The sequence below is a fragment of the Pseudochaenichthys georgianus genome, chromosome 2 (genome assembly GCF_902827115.2).
Source record: "Pseudochaenichthys georgianus chromosome 2, fPseGeo1.2, whole genome shotgun sequence".
NCBI classification, from domain to species: domain Eukaryota; kingdom Metazoa; phylum Chordata; class Actinopteri; order Perciformes; family Channichthyidae; genus Pseudochaenichthys; species Pseudochaenichthys georgianus.
The window spans coordinates 7,270,427-7,292,605 of record NC_047504.1 but is presented as its reverse complement, the minus strand read 5'-3'; the positions used below and the strand labels follow the sequence as shown (position 1 = coordinate 7,292,605).

Here is a 22,179-nt window from a genome sequence, read left to right as displayed (position 1 = left end):
GCTAGGGTTTGGCATTTTGTCTGAAACAAATAAGGTCCAAAATAAAATAAATGTGGACCACAAGACCAAGAACTCCCAGTGAATAAGAGCGTCAAATCAATTCTACAAATGCCACTGAAAGCTTATCTTCTTTAAAGCCATTTCAATTGAACATTTCTTTAACTTGAGGCTTCAAATGACTGTTTAAAGGTGGGGTAGGTAATTTTGGAGCTCGAGTGCGCTAGAATTTGAAAATACACAGCCAGAAAAAATCTGCTACTTCCTCACAGAGCCCCTCCTCCAACACACGAACGCGCACATGACCAATGAGGGCACGAGATCAGTTTGTGCACAGATGGAAGGCTGACAGGCAGGGAGGCCATCCAGTTACTTTAGCCGGGCCGGCTCAGATGATTGGTCGTGCTTTTTACAGCGCGGCTTCCACAGATGACATTTTTTAATGGATTTTTTGTCAAAGCACTTCAGATATTCATTGCTATCGGGATGTTAAGAGCATTCCATGGAATATAACAACAAGTGTATCTCGAGCCGGTTTCTCAAACTTACCTACCCCACCACGTCTCGGTCACATAAAATAAATAGGATACACACTGCACTTTTCGCACATAATCGTTCATTTCGTCACCTTAAACTATGACGAAATGTTTGTCAATGCCCTTTAGGCGCATTACAAAGACCCAAACATTGCCATTCGGAGAAATGAGCTGCAGCTTCAGAAACCATGCAAATAAAAACATGCAAATGAAGAAACAATTTCAGTAACGAAAACGAAACGTGTGCAGCATATACTAAAGCGCTACACAAATGAAATGCTGGAAGAAGCTTAAAACACAAAGGAAATCGGGGGACACTAACAAGTGACGCACACAGCCGGGACTTGAGCGCTTGTTACCTGCTTCCTTATTTCTTCCTGCCTTCCTTCCTTATGTTATTGCTTCCTTCTTCCTCCTTTTTATTGCCCTGTGCTTTTCCTTTCTGGTATCCTCCTTTATTGGTCTCCTTCGTTCCTCTCCTTCTCCTCTAATTTCTTTCTTAGTTTTGAGTAATTAAGGGCTTTAGTATCTTCTATGTGACGCACAGTTAGAGCAGGCTCAATCAGCCCCATTCAGCCCCTCTGCGCACACACACACACTCTGACGTACGGGCATCCTCTCAAATGTCAGCAAACACACAGACACACAGGCCCAGTTTCAGGGGCAGCCACACACAGAGGTGTAAAGTAGTGAAGTACTGTACTTGAGAAGGAGACAGATATGTACTTTTTTTTCTCGCTAGATCACCTCACCTTCAGCAAATCATTTATTCACACACTTGTGTCAAACATTTGATTTGCCCTCACGTAAACAAACAGAAGGGCATGTCTGAGCGTGTGTTAACTGTGTTTAAAAAAGTCACCGATTGATTACATGCAGTGAAAGTAAACTGATCAAATATTGCCATTAGGCGTGACCGTGTTCCTTTTGGTAGATATGTCAGATTACAGTCTTAGAAAGGTAAAGGAGAGGAATTTAGATCATTACAGTCAACCTAAAGTAATCCTGCACATTGAAATCTAATCTCCTGCGCCCGTTATCCATTCTTAGACTTTTATTATAAGTACTGAAAAAAATATGTAGTTCAGCTGGATATTAAAATTGATATTACAGCAGTCATATTCTACAAAGGAGCAAACAGTGGGGTAATTGTATGACATTTCCCCACAGGAGCTGGGTTGCTACTCTCAGGGGTCCTGAAGTATTAGAGCTGATGGGCGGGCTGATCCACATTCACTTTTAGATTTCCAGCTCACTACAATACAAGCTTCATCTGTATCGTTATATGGCATGTACGGCAGGACGTCCCTTTTAGATCTGCGTTGATTTTAACTAGAATATTTGAATCACATTAAACATTTTAGTAAGTGCCTGAATACATTTTGAAAGTTAGGCAACAGCAGGGCTGGTGCATTAGGATTCAGATTTGTGATGCAACTCAAACGTCCGTTTTTCCCATGTTCTTCTGGATCTGAACACTTCATATATTCCCTTCAGCACAAAATGAAGCCGGAGTGCCTCCTTATTCTCTGCTGCCTCTTCACTCGGAGCGAAGTGGTTCAAAGCCGACGGAGCTGCTCTTTGATGGTGGGTTAATGAACAATCCTGTGGCAGACTAAATCAAGAGCTGCTTTGTTAAGGCGACTTTTAAATCTAACAGTTGGGGCTGCAAGTAAAATAAAACCTAGTCATTTGGTGCAGCTATAATTGTACTTGTTTATCGCCATTGTTGCTCTACCTTTATGTGCTCCTGCAGCTGGACCTCGTGCTGGCGGGACAGCTGCTCGTGCTGCCGCTGGAACTCTGCGATGAGGATCTGCCTCTGGATCTGCTGCTTCTGCTTCAGCGTCAGGAGCTCCTGCTGCAGCTGCTGCTCCCGCAGCGAGGAGCCGGGGCCCGACTGTTGCTGGCCGGGCGGAGAGAGCGACGACACCTGATGCTGCTGGTGGTGGTGGTCCACACGCAGGTCCATGGGGATGGCTGCTGGGGGGAGACGCAGGGGCAGCGCAGAGTTGATGTCCACTGTGGAGAGACACAGATGCAATCAAACACTACATCTATGTTCTTTAACATCTATGCAGGAATGAGTCCTAAAACCTGGGGATTCGTTTTGTTAGCACTTATTTTTCCCTCAACTTGAAGTCAATGGTTTTTTTTAAATGTAATTTTGGTTGTTAGTCTCCTTGGTGATGTACTTATTTACTGCAAGAAGAGACATTGTTTAGCTGAATAGGATTAAATGAATGCTCTCCAAATGGTATTCAATATAAAAAGATACCGGCAGCTAAATCTGGCTTCAAAGGCCTTCAGAAGCCATTCAAAGCTTTTCATTGGTTAATAAGTTCTCTTATTTCTGCAACTCTAGTGAAGAACATTCGCTTATAGCATATATGGAGAAACCATTTAAAGAGGCCCTATTATGCTATTGGGCACCAGAACACACAGTGACATCCGAGTGATACATGTAATTAGCAGATCATAAAACACCCTTATGTGCAGCATGATAGAAGCCTGTAATTGAGGAGCATTGATTGCTCCTCGACCCGCCATCCCAGACAAATATCTTTTGTTTATACCAAAAGTAATCAATCTGTACCTCTCGTCCCAACGGGGGCGACCACCTTCTATTCCTAAAATCGACAATCTTCTTCAATGAATCAATAAAGCGTTACGTATTAAGTGTTTTCTGTACACACACACACCAGCGCTGCAGTTGCACACGGCGTCACCTGACAAAGATGGCATTGACCCGGCGAGGTGCAGGCCTCGAGCCGTGTCAGCTACCCACAAATCCCTGCACAGGAAGCCCTCCAATCACGCAGCTTCCTCCCCATTAAATCTGGATAAATAGGAGACGATTGGCTGATTATTTGCCTACATGTTTACAGAGCGCGCAGCCAGAGCCAGAGATGCTTGCCCTGGAAATTTGTTTTAATAAAGAGGCAAACACGCCATCAGTGACACACATTGACTCCAAAGCATATGCCTAGGACCTGATTATTTTTAGGGATGTCACACTTGGACAAAATCACACAAAGTGAAGTGTGCAAGTGCCCTTAAGGAGGCTTTAATGATCCTAAATACACTTTACGCCCACTATGACATACTCGGATACATCTCTCCGTGTTATTGAGCTGATAGGAACTGAAATGTGTTTGGTGCAGCAGGTGAAACACACCCGTGCGGCTGTTGTCATGCAACAAGTCCTCAAGGGCCTCCATCATGTGGGGAAGACAACAACAAAAACAACAACAACAACGTGTAATCTGCTAACAACGCATCCAAAGAGAAAATCCATCTTAATGTTTCAACCTGTAGTACATTTCTCCGGAGAGAAGCAGAGAGAGGGCTTGTTAGAGTTTGCATAAAAAACACAAAACCGTCTTCTTCCGAGTCTCATTCAATCCTGCAGTTGTCCTACCTGCACATGCATGAGTCACCCTGCAGTTTGCGTAGTCGATGACTTCAGACTGTTCGACTGGAATCTGGACGCAGCACAGACTCCATATTAAGTCTAAAGGGTTAGTCATTGTCAAAAGTGAACATGCACCGTGTCTAGCGACATCCAGGTGGGGGGGAAAAAGCCTTTCATTTGATATGCTTTGTTCTTTTATCTGGTCTAATACTAGTTTCAAAACAAGCCAATCATTGCACGTCAGCTGTGTAAAGACAGACATGGGAGCAGAGATGCTGCGGTGACAGGGAAGCGCTGCGGCTCCAATCCCTGCTAATGCAAATCCATAACTCACACACACTCTCCCCCGTACATAATGTTCCACGGATATTGAGTCCCTGACACCACACACACCCACACACACACTTATTGATGGTGACGCACGCAGATGCACAAACACACCTCGTGTGGCATCAATGTCACACCGGCGGCGCTAATTGCTAGCCACACAAAAGAGGGAGACGCAGAAAGAGAGAGGTGGGAATCAGTGGTGTTGTTACCCATCAGCGCTCTCCTCCTCCTCCTCCTCCTCCTCCTCCTCTTCCTCCTCCTCAGCAGCTCCTCCTTATCAATGCACTCCCTCCAGTCTTTCACAGAGGATGACAGCGCACGCCCTGACTCCGCTTGCTCTTCACCTCTGTCACTTTTTGCTCCTCGCTCATCCTCCTCTCCTGCTTAACCTGATGGGCGTCCCTCTCCCCCTCTCTCTCCCCTTTCTCCTCCGTCGTTTGCCCAGTGGTGACATCACAGGGCAGTCTCAGGCATGCAGGCTGTTTATTCTGCAGCCCTCTGCTTTTCCAGGAACCACACACACACACACACACACACACACACACACACACACACACACACACACACACACACACACACACACACACACACACACACACACACACACACACACACACACACACACACACACACACACACACACACACACACACACACACACACACACACACACACACACACACACACACACACACACACACACACACACACACACACACACACACACACACACACACACACACACACACACACACACACACACACACACACACACACACACACACACACACACACACACACACACACACACACACACACACACACACACACACACACACACCTTTGCTTGCTTCTAAGGCTGAGGAAAACCCTCCTTGTGCATCAAATATCTCTGCCTCCTTCTCTCACTCAGCTGCTATATTCTTTATACCACAAGCATCAAATTCCTGTCCTGACATTTACCTATGTTCCCCGAACAAATAAAACCACAGTATGGTTTCAAGTGAAGCCGAGCAAAAACTCCCCAGATATTTAAATACTGGAGGCTTGAATAAATAAAGTTAGATTTATATAAGGGCTGCAAATAATGATTCATCTGCAGCATTGTTGTCTCAGTTCATGGTTGAAATGGTAAAGTGCAAAATGGACTCGTTTCTCAAAGTCCACGGGGGGCGTTTTAAAATGTCCACCAAAAAAAGAAACGTATATAGTATATAATCAATAGTCGTCTAGATCAGTGGTTCCCAACCTGGGGGGCGCCAAAGATCGCAGGGGGGGCCAGGCCTCAGATGATTTGAGGCCAAATGTCATATTTAGACTTTTTTTTTTTTTTTACATATAATTGTAAGGCAATACATGATTTTCACTAAAAGCCTTGTCTCTACATTACAATAACATATACAAATAATTAATTAAACAATTTTAATAAAAATTCAAGTTAGTAGCTAATAAAGGCATAAAAAGACAGAAATGTATAATTCTTTCTATAGAAATGTTTCTTCTGCCCGTAAAGTGTCCAAACCGGGCTTTTCTGGATAAGCGCATTTTTAAAAACAGCCATTGTCCATGCCGGCTTCAGTTGGATTATTTGTCACAGTTGCTCCGATCAGATCGGTCTCCTCCAGTTTGTAGATTATTTACGACTTTTGAATCCACATAAACACATCGGCAAAATCCTTACTTTGAGCGTGCGTTGAACAGTTTAATCCCTATGTGAATTGTTTCCACTTGTGCCGTCCTTTCATTTCTTCATACAGCCAAATCCAAATGAATGAATCCTGAGTCAAAGTCACTCCAATAGTGCTCCTTAATTACGCTTTCATCCTCCTTTAACAAAATACTTCACATTCATCTAGTTTGTGACAGTAGTTGTAGCATTTTGAGACTTTTAAGGGGGGGGGGGGGGGGGGGGGGGGCGCAACTTCCAACAGGAGTCATTTGGGGGGGCTCTTGGGAAAAAAGGTTGGGAACCCCTGGTCTGGATGACTCTTGGTCCAGTTTCAATGCTGGGTTTGCCAGAGAATTGATGTTGCATGAATTCTGGGTGTTTGCTCAGCTATTTTCAACACACACACACACACACACACACACACACACACACACACACACACACACACACACACACACACACACACACACACACACACACACACACACACACACACACACACACACACACACACACACACACACACACACACACACACACACACACACACACACACACACACACACACACACACACACACACACACACACACACACACACACACACACACACACACACACACACACACACACACACACACACACACACACACACACACACACACACACACACACACACACACACACACACACACACACACACACACACTCTCAAGAACCCTTGAAACATGCTTGGCAGTGTCCGTGAAACCATCACGCTAACTTGGCTTCCACTTGAAAAAAGATCAACTCTGATATCGGCTCATCTCGGTGGACGAGCGGTGACGTCAGACACGTACCTGAGAGAACTGGTGTGTGGCGGATAGAAGACTCTATGGGGGCTCTCAGAGAGAACCCAAAGACAAAGCCGCCCTCTCTGCAGCAGTCTTACAACACATCTGAGACCTGGATCAACGCGACTTTGACAAGGGTTCAGTTTCAGTCTGTCAAACTGAGGTTTTCTCTCTAAAGTTTCCTTTTGAATCTGAGGCAGACACAGAGTCAGGACCTCACACGTCTCTTCCTATTCTCTTCTTTCCTTCGAACACTTTCATCAGTTTGATGTTTGTTGAAAAGAGAATCTCTTCGATAGATGCAGATGGACGTGTTCCAGTATAATCTCTTTGTCAGTGGTTTCCTGTACGCACACGTGGCGCAGAACAGAAGACTGTCCGTGTCCGACGCGTCACAACTCCGTTTGGTTTGGGGCGAGGGGTGGCAACGTGACGTGGATGAACGTAGCTACAAACAACCATTTTCAAATGTCCCTGTCTTGAGTAAGACGTGTTCGTTGCCATCTTCAATGTGCTCTTTTGCTCGCCTTGAACTCTCCGGCTCCATTCACAGATATGTTAAATCGGACATTATCCCGGAGAGCTTGCAGAGTAATGTCCGGGCCGAATGATTTGGACATTTCATGCAAACAGTACCTTTCAAGTTGCTTGAGTCATGATTTGAGCATCAGATAAATGTCTCTTCCTTCCCCACCTTCCCTCTCAGCAGGTTCCTCTCCTCCAGCCTCCTCCTCCTCCTCGTTGCCCTATCCTCCGGCCCTGCTGCGTCCTTCTCTGCTCAGTGGCTCCCTCCCACCGTTCTTCCCTCCATCTCCCCGCAACAAATCACAATCTGTTTACAACCCCTCAGGCACACTCCACAACTCTTCTGGCTCCAATTGCACATCTATTTATACCAGACAATGCAGAGAACTGGCGTCTCCGATTTGAGACCCAGAGTATATATCCAAGCCCGACTGCATGAGCTCCACACTCGTTACGATTGATGTCATACTGAGAGCTTTGGCAAAATGAGGCTTATTTTTCCTTTTTTTAAGCGTGACAAAGAAGAGGTTATTCTGCACGGGGTTTCACGGTGAATAGCAGAAGGGTGAGATGAGAGGCAACAAGTAGCACATCTGTTGATGCTGGAGAAATAGCTGCGGTCGGCTTACTGATTGGTCTCCGAGGGTGGGTAGCGTGAACATCCGCCAACGTTACTTTCTCTACTCCTCTCAGCTGCTGTGAACTAGCCTCCATGCAAACTCCTGGAGTTGATCGTCCCGGTTATAAAAGCCCCGATTGTGATCACTGTGACCTCTCGCAGGATGAGACGGGGCGGGGAGGGGAGGGGCGGGACGAGGAGAGGTGCAGGGAGTTCTGTTCTGCCAAAAAAGCAAGCAGCGACTTGTCCCGGTCTCAGTGACATCATGACGGTCTGCAGCGCCGCAGCTCAGCAGGAAGGAGACGGTTGAATGGGAGGCAGAGACACAACTCGGAGGCGTGTGAAGGTGAAGGGGCCGGACGTGCAGGGACTTGTTCAGGCCTTTGAGTTTATTTTAAGCATGCTTGGCTTCACTGAGAGGTGAGCCTCACCTTTAAACACTGGCTGCATCATTTCCAATGTTGAAGCAGTGCTGACAGATGAAGATTTAATCAACTATGACCGTGGTGTATTTAAAAAACAGTTTGCTCTGCTTCTCGCGGCACGCAAAGGAAGCCGTATAAGGTCCAGTATGTTCATTAAAGAAAGTTGATTCCAAGCTTCATTAAAAACCTTGAAAACAGCTTAAAAAGTTAAATCACAGTTGGTTCAGCCCATGTATCATCATCTGCCACGGAATACAACTGCAGTGATTAATATTTGGTTTAAAATGGCTTTTAAAACATAAAAGGTTCAAAGAAAAAAGGGACAAGAAGCACATGACTCATTCACTTTCACTGGGTTAGCTTGCTAGCTTGAATTTGGCAAAACAAGACTAAACACTAGGATATTTGGTCGTTATTGGAAGAAGGCTCCGAGGTACGGTTTACATCTGAAAACTGCACACTAACAAACTTCTGGCTCTCAGTACTGAAGTCGGCTTTCAGGCAACAATGCAGTTTCTGTGAGGGAGCTGCTGCAGGCTGCGATGGAGGATGCTACGGTGAAAATGCTTGTAGACAGGTGCACTGAGACTAAACTGTCAGGGTCACACACACACACACAGTACACACACAGCGTGGAGGCCCTGGAGCTCTGTATCCAAGACAACAGATTTCCAGAATATCTGATGAAGTCACTCAAGTGAATTTCAATGTTTGTATCAGCGTTTGCGCGAAGGCACGCGGAACTAAACACGCGAGTTAAGATGCTTTGGGTCGCAGTGAGGAAAGAGCAACAGGCTGGTGGAGCTCACGAGAAGCAGAGGGAGGAAATTATGAATCACTTTTACTATTTCCATTTTCCAAATCATTCTCTGTGGTGAAACATGTAAGCTTCCTCATTATGGAATTAGATGATGCCTCGTGCATATATTACCTCAGACCCCTTCACATTACCTCATCTCCATCTGTCCCCCTTTTATTTCTGTCCCTCTACATCTCTGCCTCCTCCTGAGATGGAGGTAGAGGAAGGTATTGTAAATACAGTACAACACATGACTGTGTCCTTGCAGAAGCAGCAGATTGGGGATTCGGAGAGAGAATATGTTGGGTACACAGAACCTGGTAAAAAGGTAGCTCTGACTTGTCCTGTTCTCTCAGCCCTCGCTTCAGGAGCTTGCGTCAAACAGCTCACAGATATATGCACAGCTGCTTGTTTTGGTAGATTTTTTGGCAGCCATTCCTCCCGAGACATCCGACAACAGTTTTCACATTCGCCTACATTTGGGGCGGCAGTGTTTCCATTCAACAAAATGGCACTGCATGAATCAAAACGTGCAGGAGTAAGCATGGACTCCTCAGACTTATAAAACCTGCGAGTGCTGCATTAGGATAGATATTTGAAGTGGGAATATTTCAACCATCAGCCGGAAACAATCACATCGGCTACAGTGTGCATGCAAAGTCGCTCAGGATGTGGTTAACAGTGAAATCACGTATCTCCACACACACACACACACACACACACACACACACACACACACACACACACACACACACACACAGTGTCCAACCTGTTGGGATGTGGTTGAGCGCCGATGTCTTCAGCACCTCCAGCGGCTGCTCCTTTCCCAGGATGCCCTCTGTGGGAGAGAGAGCACACTCCGCTTCAAATATGGTCCGCAACATTGAGACAAGCTTCACAAAAAGCCCCGGTTACAGTCCAAAGTGAGCGCGCCTTCAGGTCATCTGCAGAGCTGCGAGCGCATGCCGCCGCGCGCCTGCTGCCTCCCGAGCAACTGCCCGATGCATGACCGGAGAAGAAAGCCAAGCTGTGGATCTGCAGAGAGAGACGCCCGGCTGCAGGGGGGGAGAAACGAGGGGGACGCAGAGGGAGCAGCCTTCATCGGCGCCCGTGTGTGTGTGTGTCCCCGGTGTGTGAGAGCGGGGATGTTGGACTGATACCGCCTGTGCTCAGCATAGCAAATGTGGCTGGCAGCAGCAGAGAGAGAGATGAGGAGGGGGGTGAGGAGGAGAGGGAGGGAGGGAGGGAGGTAAAAATAGCTCACCCTTTTGTGTATAGCAGCACACACACACACACACACACACACACACACACACACACACACACACACACACACACACACACACACACACACACACACACACACACACACACACACACACACACACACACACACACACACACACACACACACACACACACACACACACACACACACACACACACACACACACACACACACACACACACACACACACACACACACACACACACACACACACACACACACACTCCTCTCCCGTGTTTGTGTGTGTATGCATGCGTGTCTGTGGGTGTATGCGTGTGTGTATGTGTATGTGTATGTGTATGTGTGTGTGTGTGTGTGTGTGCGCGAGTGTGTGCGCGAGTGTGTAGGCTGTAATTATAGTGGCAACATGAAAAGGCTTTTGTAGCTGCCGAGCCCTGGGAAGACATGGCTATAAAAAGCAGAGCGACAGAGAGGGGTGTTGGAGGAGGAGGAGGAGGAGGAGGAGGACGAAGAGGAGGAAGAGGGGGTAGACAGAGGTAAGGAGGGGGAGGCGATGGAGGAAAACAACGGGGAAAAAAGGCGCAAAAAAGGGAGGAGAGGATGGGATTGACATGCATCAGGACTGCAGAAATATGTCACTACGTACACACACATCCCCTCTGTAAGTGTGTATTTTTAGTAGCACCTGACACATATATATTCACAGACATCAGAGGCGCAAAAACATGCAATTATTCCTTTGGATGGGAGATGAAACCCCCATGTACAATCCCTCCGGAGGAATAAAAAAGGGAGGAAAAACAGGCGAGTGCATGATCTATTTCTGGAATTCTCTCTGGACCAGACACACACACACACACACACTTAATTAGCCTTGAAGCTGGAGGATGCACGGCGCGCTGGTTATGTGTGTTTTCGTCTCGCACCACTTGCATGAATGGCTGCACCCATGATGCACCAATCCCTGCGAGGACTTGGGTGTGGACTCGGTTGGTCCTTTTTTGAGTTGATATTAACACTTCGTTTTACCTGACCCCACCACAGAAAACAAACGGGTGCTATTCAAATTGCGACGGGTCAAACCAGCGGGGACACGCACCTGCAGTGTTCTGGACATATTGCAAAAGCAGCCTCTCCAAAACAAACACATCAATGACAGCTGATATCTCCAAATGGGCCTATTCAAACGACACACACACACACTTCCTGGGTTTTGCAATGTAAATGAGGTGTGTGTGATGACACCTGTGGCTTGCGGGGTAACTCAACGCCCGGCTGGTTGGCGCAAATTGCCGGTTGCTGCTTTACATCTGCGCGTTAAGTGTGGGGAATCAGAGTTGACGGAGAACTTGCGGTTAGTTTCAACAAAGCGCTTTCAGTCCAGACCACAAGGCTGATACCTGAGAGGCAGGCGTGTACGAGGCGACGAACCGCGTACACAGCGGCCGCAGAGAAGCACCCTGTACCTCGGCAGCGGGGTCCATCAATCTTGGATGTAGCCTAGTTACCCAGCAGCCCCTCCTTCTCCTCCTCTTTCTCCTCCATCCTCCTCTCCTCCCCGCTCCCACCGGGCGAGCATCGGGAGACAGGGAGCTATAAATAGCCGCGGCTAGCCTCAGGCAGAGAGCTACCTCTTGTTGAAAACACCCGTGTTATGATGGACGCTGTGAATGGGGAAGGGGAATGAGCTAAAAGGGGGAGTCTGCTGCATGGAGAAATGTGGATGAGTTGGAGCTGCGTGTTAACAGAAGCCTTTTTAAGATTAAATCAAATAGATATTCGTATGGATTTTTATTTTACTCTCTTGGCTTCTTAATGACTGTTTTTAAATGCATTTGAATGTAATAGTGTGTTTCTGCTGCATTTAGGCTTTTATTTTATTTATAGATCGCTTTGACACAAACAAAAGGCACAAAATACTAATATTAACCTAAAATGAGCAGAATGTGTCTCGTTTAAATTCAGACCAGTAGTAGTGCAGCTTAACGCCTGACCAGAGGCACTGAGTCGTACATTTTGCACATATTAGGGCGAAGTGAGGGGTTAGAACAGTGTGCTTCGGGTTCATATGTATCCTGGGCTTTTGTTCTGGCCCATATGGATATGTTGTCTATGTTGTTTGATAAAGAGAGACAGTGAAAAGTGAGGAAGGATGCTCCAGCCTCATTACATTCAGGGCACTTCCCTTTTCTGGCTGCTTGGTCCAGGGTGACTCCAGCAAAGCAAGGTGAACCAGACAGGAACAATGCGATTAATCAAACACGCCTCTCCTTGAAGAGCCTTTTCCTCTGGGTCGCACATTTGCTTCCCGAGGCGCCAGGCTGACGTCACGGCGGCTGGTAAAAAGGATGGGTGACCCCTGAACAGTGTGCACCCCCCGTGAACAGTCGCATATACACACAACTGTCTGACCCTCGAGGCATGCTGGGAGAATCACAGCGGTAATGTATTCAGCCCGGCGTCCAAGAAGTGCTGCTTTGTGAACGTTTTGATTTAATGTTAAAGCGTCAGCATCTCGGCCTGACTACCTAACACACGTGACTTCCCACAATGCATGCAGTGTCACAGGTGCACGGTTTAGTATCTGGCGTTTGGCACCGTGCAGCCCCATGTCAAAAAGCACAGGGAAAAGGCTCAGAGGCGGGAGTGTAAACCGTAATTGCCGCCGACAGCTCGCTGGCAAGTGTATCCCGTATCCCGAGACAAAAGACACAGGGACAAAAGACGCGTCCCGTTCCTTTCATTAGATCATGCTCCCTCTCTGCCCTAACGCCAATTAAAAACAGAGCTCTTCTGATGACATACACCCCGTAGACAGGCCGTAATTGGATGTTTGTTTTTAGAACACGGGTGGGGGGGGGTGGCGGGACGGGGGGGGGGGGCGCGGCGCTCAATTTGCAGGAGGACAAAGCAGAGATTGTGAAATAAGGGGTCGGACGCTGCACTGGGTTTGTTCTGGGATGGTCTGTACCGCCAAGTTGGTCGCACATGAGAGGACAGACGGAGGGACCGCGGCGCACAAACGCCTTCTGAAATCTGATAACATTTCATCACTCGTAGGACATTTAAAGAGGCCCTGTTGCACTATTTGGGGATTTCCCTTTAAAAATAGGGTTTCTGTGCATGTGTGGGAGTAGCATAAGGGGCGGGACATCTCTAAGCGGTTGATAAATCACAACACAGCCGGCCAGCTAACCAATCAGAGCAGACTGGGCTCTGGTTTCAGACAGAGGGTGAAAAGAGGCAGTATGAGACAAATAAAGACATGTTTGGACATTAAAGCATGGAGACATGTAGAGGAACAAAATATAAATATGAACCTGAAATGAGCAGAATATTGTCTTCTTTAGAGTCAGCATACGAGACGGACGTGACAAAAAAAAGATGCACTCATTCTGAACAAATATAATGATCGTTTGTTCGGCATGCGTGCACGTGAACATATCCTGTGTGTGTGTGTGTTTGTTTCTAAATATAGACTATAAGCCGGGCCCTTTTTATTGCAGCGAAAACTTTTAACCCCATCACCCCTGGAGTGGAGCAGCGTGTGTGATGTGTGTGTGTGCGTGTGTGTTCAGATAAGAGGATGAGAGAAATGTAAATGTCATGCATGAGCCATTTTAATTTAATGAAATGTAGCTCAGTTCAGAAAATGCTCCCTTATACAGTTAAGCTCACACACAGTATTTTATGAACATATAGGGTCACCTACTGAATGCAAAAAAGAACAAATGAACCAAATAAAGAGAAACCCATAAAGCAGATTCAGGCAGTCGGCGTATAGATTCAACTAACTTTTGGGAAGCTTCTTTTTCCTCTTATTTCTAACATATGTCTGTGGAGGCCTTTCTGAGGAAGCTCTGCTGGACCAGGTAGGAGTTATGTGCCTTGCTAAAGGGCACTTCAGGTTCCTCTTCCTGGTGTGTTCCCTAAAGTCGGCCCCTGACTCTCTATAATGCCGCTGCAGCAGCGTTAATAGTATCTGGCAGGTGTAATAAAAAGCAAATCCATAATATAGAGTTATAGGCATCCAGAGATCCGTACTGCACACACAGTTGATCAAACACAGGGGTGAGACCCAAAGATGGGACGGTAAATTGCTCAGTTGTGGGCGAAGTACTAAAAATAGGGAAAAGTATTATAATAAAATGTATCTCATATACTTAATAATAATACATTGCAGGCTATTTTTTCTGCAGAATTAGTACTTTTTAGCTGATAATACTTCTGTTTGTTTACTTAAATGCAGTACTTTTACTTGGAATGAAGTATTTGATAATAATGTATAGGTACTTTTACTTTTTATCTACCACTACTGTAGATTTTTTGTCAATGTCACCTCACATTACTGTGACAGATAGAAAATCAAATGTGATTACCAGGAAATAAACATGTGGCCAATGATAACGCAAGCTCTAGGTTTACATGTTGCTTTTGGGCAATACTGGATTTGGCATCTATGAAAGTAGAAATTCCCAGCAGTTGGAAGGGGGTTTCGATATCCAAATAGTCCAATGGAAACTGGCAGGTGTAGAAAACAATTCCCTTTAACAAGCGCCCATAAAGCTAAAACAACCCGACGAGTCAGCACAGGACTGAGATCTGACAAAGCCTGCACTACGAGTAAAGAAACCCAACTGATGCAATCTCCTGACCATGCAGATTAATTCATTCTCCTCGCCGTTTGTAATGTGTTTCAAAGTTGTGTAAAGCTAAAAAACGGTTGTGCTTGTAACCTAGATACCGTTAAGCCTTCGAGGACAGCGCAGTGTGTCAAGTCCACCGGTTCACCACCATAAAAAGGCGCTCACGCCCACACACACACCCTTCAAAATAACACCGTAAAAACCCTGCTGCTGCTGCTGCATTATCATTCAACTTGTTGCATATAAATAAACCTCTCATTCACAAATAATCACTGACAGGACCTTGCACTTACTGGCCTCAGAGCTTTTGTGTGTGTGTGTGTGTGTGTGTGTGTGTGTGTGTGTGTGTGTGTGTGTGTGTGTGTGTGTGTGTGTGTGTGTGTGTGTGTGTGTGTGTGTGTGTGTGTGTGTGTGTGTGTGTGTGTGTGTGTGTGTGTGTGTGTGTGTGTGTGTGTGTGTGTGTGTGTGTGTGTGTGTGTGTGTGTGTGTGTGTGTGTGTGTGTGTGTGTGTGTGTGTGTGTGTGTGTGTGTGTGTGACTCATCCAGTTCTTTCTCCAGCAGTAAACACTGCAGACTTTCCTGGAAAGCTGGTGCAGTTCTGACTAAGAGGAAAACAAAAAGGCTGCCAGCGAGCGGCTTCACCTCCCCTCTTTAGAAAGACACCTGAGGAGCATGCCTGCCCTTCACATTTATTTATTGAATTACTCTCACTTACATTTTATATTGCCTGCATCAAATTCACAACGAAGCCTCTTCGCTTATAATGGTGGCAAAAGCCAACATGAGAGGTGAATTATGGCCTTTTCTTTACTGTAGTAATAAAGACAGTTCATACCCATCTGTACATTATCCCTTAATTCTGTACATTATCCCTTAATTCTGTACATTATCCCTTAATTTCATCTTTATTTTTCTCCAGTATGTGGTTTGTGTGGTTTCCTGCTTTATCTGCGAGGGTCACCAGGAGCTGATAAGGTGACCACAACCACAGAGAGGCCCCAGAGGATCATGGGAAATACGTGATGATGAACCCCCGAAAAAAATATGTATATAACACATAAGATGTTAAATGTGCTTCTGTTTTGCATGTGTGCAGCAGCAGCTTGAGTTTGCATTGAGTCTAACTGCGAGTGAATTTCATCCTGAGCGTGACATTTACAGAAACCGCTCAGCTCAATCAAACATGGTCGACATGTTAGCTCAATGCTAAGCTCTAGTGTAAAACAAATGTGTCCGGCTAACGTGCTAAAGCTCTCCGCACACAGGGTGATCACTCCCGCGCAAACACTGCGAGCATATCAGCCTTTTTGTTCTGGGAAATATAAAACCCGACAAAGCGTTTTACATTTCACTTTTCTAGGAAGAGATTTATGCTAAATGATATTTAATATGAAAATCCCACCACTGCTGTAATAAAGAAAATGAGTAAATGCTGGATGAAAAACACTGCGTGATAGTAAACTCATTTACAGATTACAACAACAAAAATAGTCAGGCACACACAGCTGCTGCATGAACTGTGTGAATTAATGAACACACACACACACACACACACACACACAAACACACACACAAGGATGGTACATAAGTGCAAAGAAAGTTGGCAGCTTTTGGATACCAGAGTGTAACAAAGCCGTGGATGTGAAAGTCTCATTGTTCACCCCAGAACAAAGCCAATGTTGTTTAATTACACTCATTAAAAAACGAATTAAATCTAACAGCGGCAGACAACCCTGATGCAAGCGAAGGCCACGGGATCAATTCCCCAGCATCTATTTCTCAAAAGAATGAATGCTTCTGTAAAAGGAGACTTCTGTAGACATCACTGCCACGAACACTTGTTTCGAGGAACAACTCTGACAGGCGCCACAAGGGCGTACTGTTTTCCCCCACATCTCGTATCTTTAAACGTCTCTCTCTGAGCACCGACTTCCAACAAGTGTGTCTCTGAGCTGTTTTCAAACTGGAGAAGCAACACCTCAAATTGACGCCCACACTGGGGCAGCTCTCTGAGGGCCGTCTCCAAACGAGACAGTGAGAAACAGCAGCTGCTGCTCTGACGCGTCTCTCCTGGACTCACAGAAGATCACAGCTACGACGACCTGTAGTGGGATGCGCACTGAGGAGATAGAGGAGGGTAGCGTGGGAAATTAAAACAAATGTATTTTGACAGCAGCTCTATCAGCTGATGCAGCCCCTGGCCAGGAAGGAGTGACGTTTCCTGTCCTGGCTGAGTTCAGATCTGGGCATTGAATCAATATCACTCTTTGTCTTCTCACAACAGAGCCGTTCTGTGATACAAAATAATACTACAGGTATTTTTTATAATAAAGCTCGAAATGAACTGTAAAATCACTGAATGACTGTTTTAAAATTTCATTTTTTTTTTTTAAAAAGGGACTTTTTGCCAGTTTTACTCAGTCATGAAGCCAATCATAGAGGCAAGGAAGACTTACAAATGACAAATGACAAAATGGATACCTTGTCTTTCATCTGCAAACCAAATATAACTACAGGAACAAATAGTCGGTCATTTCTCTGGTCCACAGCAGAGCATTGCTTGGCTTCATGGCGCTAACTTCTTAATTGGTCCACCCTGAGATGAGTGAACATGTGAAGGAATTAGAAAGGGCTGTCTAATTAGTACATGTCACTTGTTAATGATGACAGTTGAGCCGCACTAATCCGGGGTTGATCTAACAGTGTAATGCAATAGGTCCACTAGGGGACGCGGAAAGTGACACCATGACAAGGTGCATGTGGACAAGGACTGTCAGGAATAGGTCAACTATTCTGCTCTTTTTCAGGTTCATATTTGGTGCCTCTAATTTGACATGCACACTGCCTGGATTTGAGCCTTTGGAGACCATCTACAATACATGCACACAAAAAACGATACAACACACTACAGGAAAGGGAAAACCCCAAAAAGCACAATAGGGCCTTTTTAAATGTTGCAGCTGCAAGGTATTGTGGGACATCATTTTCTCCTTTCATTTCGTAAAGGATGGTCCAGAGTATCCTAAGCTAAAGAGGACACAAAATGACCACTTCCGGGTCATTTTACTTGGAACCTTCTTAAGAAAAATTGACTATTTGACCGCAACCTAAATATCCGCTCTGTGGTGCGTTCAGGCGCCGGTGATGGAGATGGAGATGTAGGAGCGGCGCCGGCTGAGGCTCGCTCGCCTCCCTCGGGGCCGCTGGTTACCTCAGCGGTGGTATTTATAGTGCACACACTCCCAGGTGTACAAAGTAAACATGGATGAGACCGTCAGGTACCACAGCGTTCGCGGCTAACCTCTTCATCTGCCAGCTGCTTACCGAATTATTTATCCACAACTCAAGCTTCACAAGTGAACTTGATACGGTGTCAAAGAGACAACTCTTAATGAGTGTGTTATGGGCTTTTTTCTCTCACCCTGTGGAGCTTAGTCAAATTAAACTGAGCTAATTAACAGACGTAAGACCAGATAAAAGTGTTATTGCTTTTAAGCTCAAAATCTAAATATTCATCCATCTATGGCAGGTATGGCTGTATATCATCTAATAAAACTATCGTGAAAGGCCTTGAAGAACATTAACTTGCATCAAAAACATAATTTGGATCATTATTATGCTGACATATTAAGGTTTTCCCAAGAGTTGTTTCATTGTTCTGGGATGCAAAAATGCTCTTAAAGTCAGACTGACTCCTTAAACTCTTATTTAATACACATTAGTTGCTCCCTTAAATCACGGTGAACGACTCTACCTCTCAAACGGATGCATTAGGCTTTTAGAAATAATTTCCCTAACCATAAATCACAAGCTTCCCGAGGTGAAAAAAGCCAGAAACTTAACTGTGAATGTTTCATTAAAAAAGCCAATTATTATCTGGACACATGGGTCTAACTTTGCCACCTGTGGCCACAAAAGACCTGAAATTACCCCCAAAAATATCAAATTGTGTTATTAGCAGAAGAACATTAATATACACCTTGAAAATAAAATCAGACAAGTAAGCATGATATTATTGGTAATGAACTTACCTTGGTGGCTGTGTGATGTCATTGCTGACGGATCTGGTGTGTCTTCACACAGAAAGCAGGTGTGTGTGTGTGTGTGTGTGTGTGTGTGTGTGTGTGTGTGTGTGTGTGGTGTGTGTGTGTGTGTGTGTGTGTGTGTGTGTGTGTGTGTGTGTGTGTGTGTGTGTGTGTGTGTGTGTGTGTGTGTGTGTGTGTGTGTGTGTGTGTGTGTGTGTGTGTGTGTGTGTGTGTGTGTGTGTGTGTGTGTGTGTTTTCAGATTGCAATCAGGAGGCTGTTATCCACACTGTCAATGTCCAGGAGTGTGTGTTTAAAAGAATGTGTGTTGAATATTCAGGAAGATACGTCAAAAGTTCCTCACGGCTGGAAACAGGAAGTAAAATTCCAGCAGCAGCAGAAAATCCCCATCCGGCTTTTAACTTTGGTTACTCCAATCAGATCGGCAGCAACGTTACCAACCTATCAGAGAAGATAAAAAGGAGAGTAAGGAATACAGGTTGTACGATTGTCAAATTCATTAAAGTAAAAAGCCAACGTTCGGCTACAGCACGGTCACATGACTTAACTTCACCACCGCCAAGTTAAAGGGGGCTAATGTTGGGCGTGATGATGTTTAGTCGTCTCATGTATCGTTTTTAAATTCACCAGTCGAGTATTTACTATAAAATCTCTTCAGCTTGTGTTACCACACACATTGTTTCAAGCTAACAACCAAAACACAATCAGAAAACCATTGACCTCCAGAAGTGCTAAAATGACTCATTTCTGAGTTTCAAGCCACAGTGGAAAATAAATAGGATCTCTTGTTCAGGCTCATGCTAGCAGGCTCAGGCTCAAACCAACCAGGAAATAAATGTCTCGTCTCAGACATAGTTTCATTTTGACTGGTGCTTTCAAAGACCAAGAGAAGAACATAAAGAATATGTATTACTTTCACTTCAGCTGTTAGTCTCATGGAAAATGGGAATTTTACCGAGTTTTCCTTGTTTTGTTTTTCTTTGTTTGTGCATGGAACTGATTGCTATTTCAGGAAATAAATTATTGTGATTTTTCTTTCCGAGATTCACCCTGAATTCCTCGAGCCTGGAGCAGGAGTGTCAGATGTAATCACAAGTGGAGACCAGAGCATCAAGTACAAGGGGTAGAACTGCCCTAGGGCAAGGTGGTTGGGGGACGGCGTGGGGCTTGGGGGTAGCAAAGCATGTTTACGCCTGTGTGTAGAGCCTCAGAGGTCCTCAAAAGCAGCATGGATGCGTGCGTGTGTGTGTGTGTGTGTGTGTGTGTGTGTGTGTGTGTGTGTGTGTGTGTGTGTGTGTGTGTGTGTGTGTGTGTGTGTGTGTGTGTGTGTGTGTGTGTGTGTGTGTGTGTGTGTGTGTGTGTGTGTGTGTGTGTGTGTGTGTGTGTGTGTGTGTGTGTGTGTGTGTGTGTGTGTGTGTGTGTGTGTGTGCACTGAGGGGGGTGGGTCTCAAGACAAGAAGGCCAGACAGTGCAGCCGCAGGACAAATTGCCCCCCAAAAAAGTCGGTCACTGCACAGTGCACGCACACTTAAAAGCAAGGCGGGGAGGGGGGTGGTCGTGTGTGTCACGGGGAGTAACAGACACTTCGGGGGGGCTTCATGCACCACCATTCTCCCAGGGCGTCTCATCTGTCTCGGGAGGGGTGTTCATGTGTGTCTGTCCTAGGCCATTGTCCCTAAAAAGAGCTTGCTTGATGCAGGGTGACAGATCTGGGGGGACAAGCCAGCCTCCAAGCCCCAAAGTGAAGGAGTAATAAAAACAAAGACATGGAAAATGGGTTAAAACCGCTGGTATGATGGGAAATAACACCAGAGCTAGCAAAAATATGTGCTTACTTGCATTAATTAAGGCACTAGCTGCTGTGCCTGTTAAAAAAGGGTGGGTGGACTCCAGTCCAAACTCCTTGTTGTGCTATAAAATGATAAAAACCACCAGCTATGTCTAATATTTCTTCCTAAAAAAGCAGCTTAAAGACACTTTAAAAACAGCCGTAACTGCTCTCATGTTGCTCCAACCAACCCGTACGCCCCCATTCACAAAAAAAGATTGACGCATGCAGAGAATTACCACCGCCCATCCCGAACCATTCACACACACTCACACAGGCCCGTACCTTAACTTTACGTATTTGTATCGCTTATAAGAAGGGTATACGGAAACACAGGCGTGTTAGCAGCACGCTGTATATTGCATTAAAGCCTAAGGCTCGGCCGCGCACTATAAATAGCTCAGCAACAATCGGCATAATAAACATCGCCCGTCCAACCCCCCCCCTCCTCCTCCTCGTCCTCCCCTTTGACTGCTTTCACACTTCCCGCCCGCTACAGTGCAACAAACCGTATGGAAATGTCCAGTTAATGCTTTTAGGAAGCCAAAATACTCCTACCAGAAGCAGACACGGTTCCGGCTCAGGGGAAGCCGTGAAAATGTGACCGGGAAGCCGAGGCGGAGCAGAGGGGGAAACTTCAGCCGGACATTGTTTTGATGAATCCTGTCTGCTCGTCGCATCCCTGCATGAATATCAACATCAAAGCGGCGCATTCATCCCAAACACACACACAACACACAGCAAACTCACCTACACGCTTCTCCCGGAAGCCAGTCGTCCCAGCATGTGTCCGGCAGAGCTTTTATTTCTCTCCCATGGCTTTTTCTCAGCGCAGGGGGGGACAAAAAAATCATCTCCTGACAGATTCCGCCATACTGGATTTTTGTTCCAGCCCAGCGTCACATGGAGCGCGCCCCCCCACTGCATTCACAGAGGGCGGGACCTGTGTAATGAAAGAGTGATACGGTTAGGTATAGTATTTGTGTTATGCACGTTAATAATAAGGAACACGTCTATGGGCGTGGTAGTAGTAGTAGTAGTAGTAGTAGTAGTAGTAGTAGTAGTATTAGTAGTAGTAGTAGTAGTAGTAGTAGTACTACAATATGCAGAGGTGTAAAGTAATACGTACATTTAGTAAAATACTTTTCTACTTTTACTTGAGTAACATTTTGATTGCAGGACTTTTACTAGTAACAGAGTATTCCTACACTGTGGTACTTCCCCTTTTTTAAAGTACATGTTCCACCTCTGGTAATATGCACTTC

At 45.7% G+C, this 22,179-nt stretch overlaps 1 protein-coding gene across 3 annotated transcripts in view; it reads right to left on the bottom strand.

Annotated features, from left to right (window-relative positions):
• The window catches only part of LOC117459138 (histone deacetylase 4-like), a 37,841-nt gene extending 18,666 nt beyond the window's left edge, over positions 1–19,175 (bottom strand). For 2 of the 3 annotated variants that reach the window (XM_034099974.2, XM_034099975.2), the window contains exons 1-3: positions 19,074–19,175; positions 9,917–9,985; positions 2,272–2,555 (exon numbers count right to left, since the gene is read on the bottom strand). In XM_034099974.2, coding sequence (XP_033955865.1) covers positions 2,272–2,555; positions 9,917–9,985; positions 19,074–19,095 — 375 coding nt within the window. In that variant the 5' untranslated portion in view covers positions 19,096–19,175. The remainder of the gene's footprint in view (positions 1–2,271; positions 2,556–9,916; positions 9,986–19,073) is intronic. The other variant, XM_034099976.2, reaches the window with a different exon arrangement.
• Between the last annotated feature and the right edge of the window lie 3,004 nt (positions 19,176–22,179).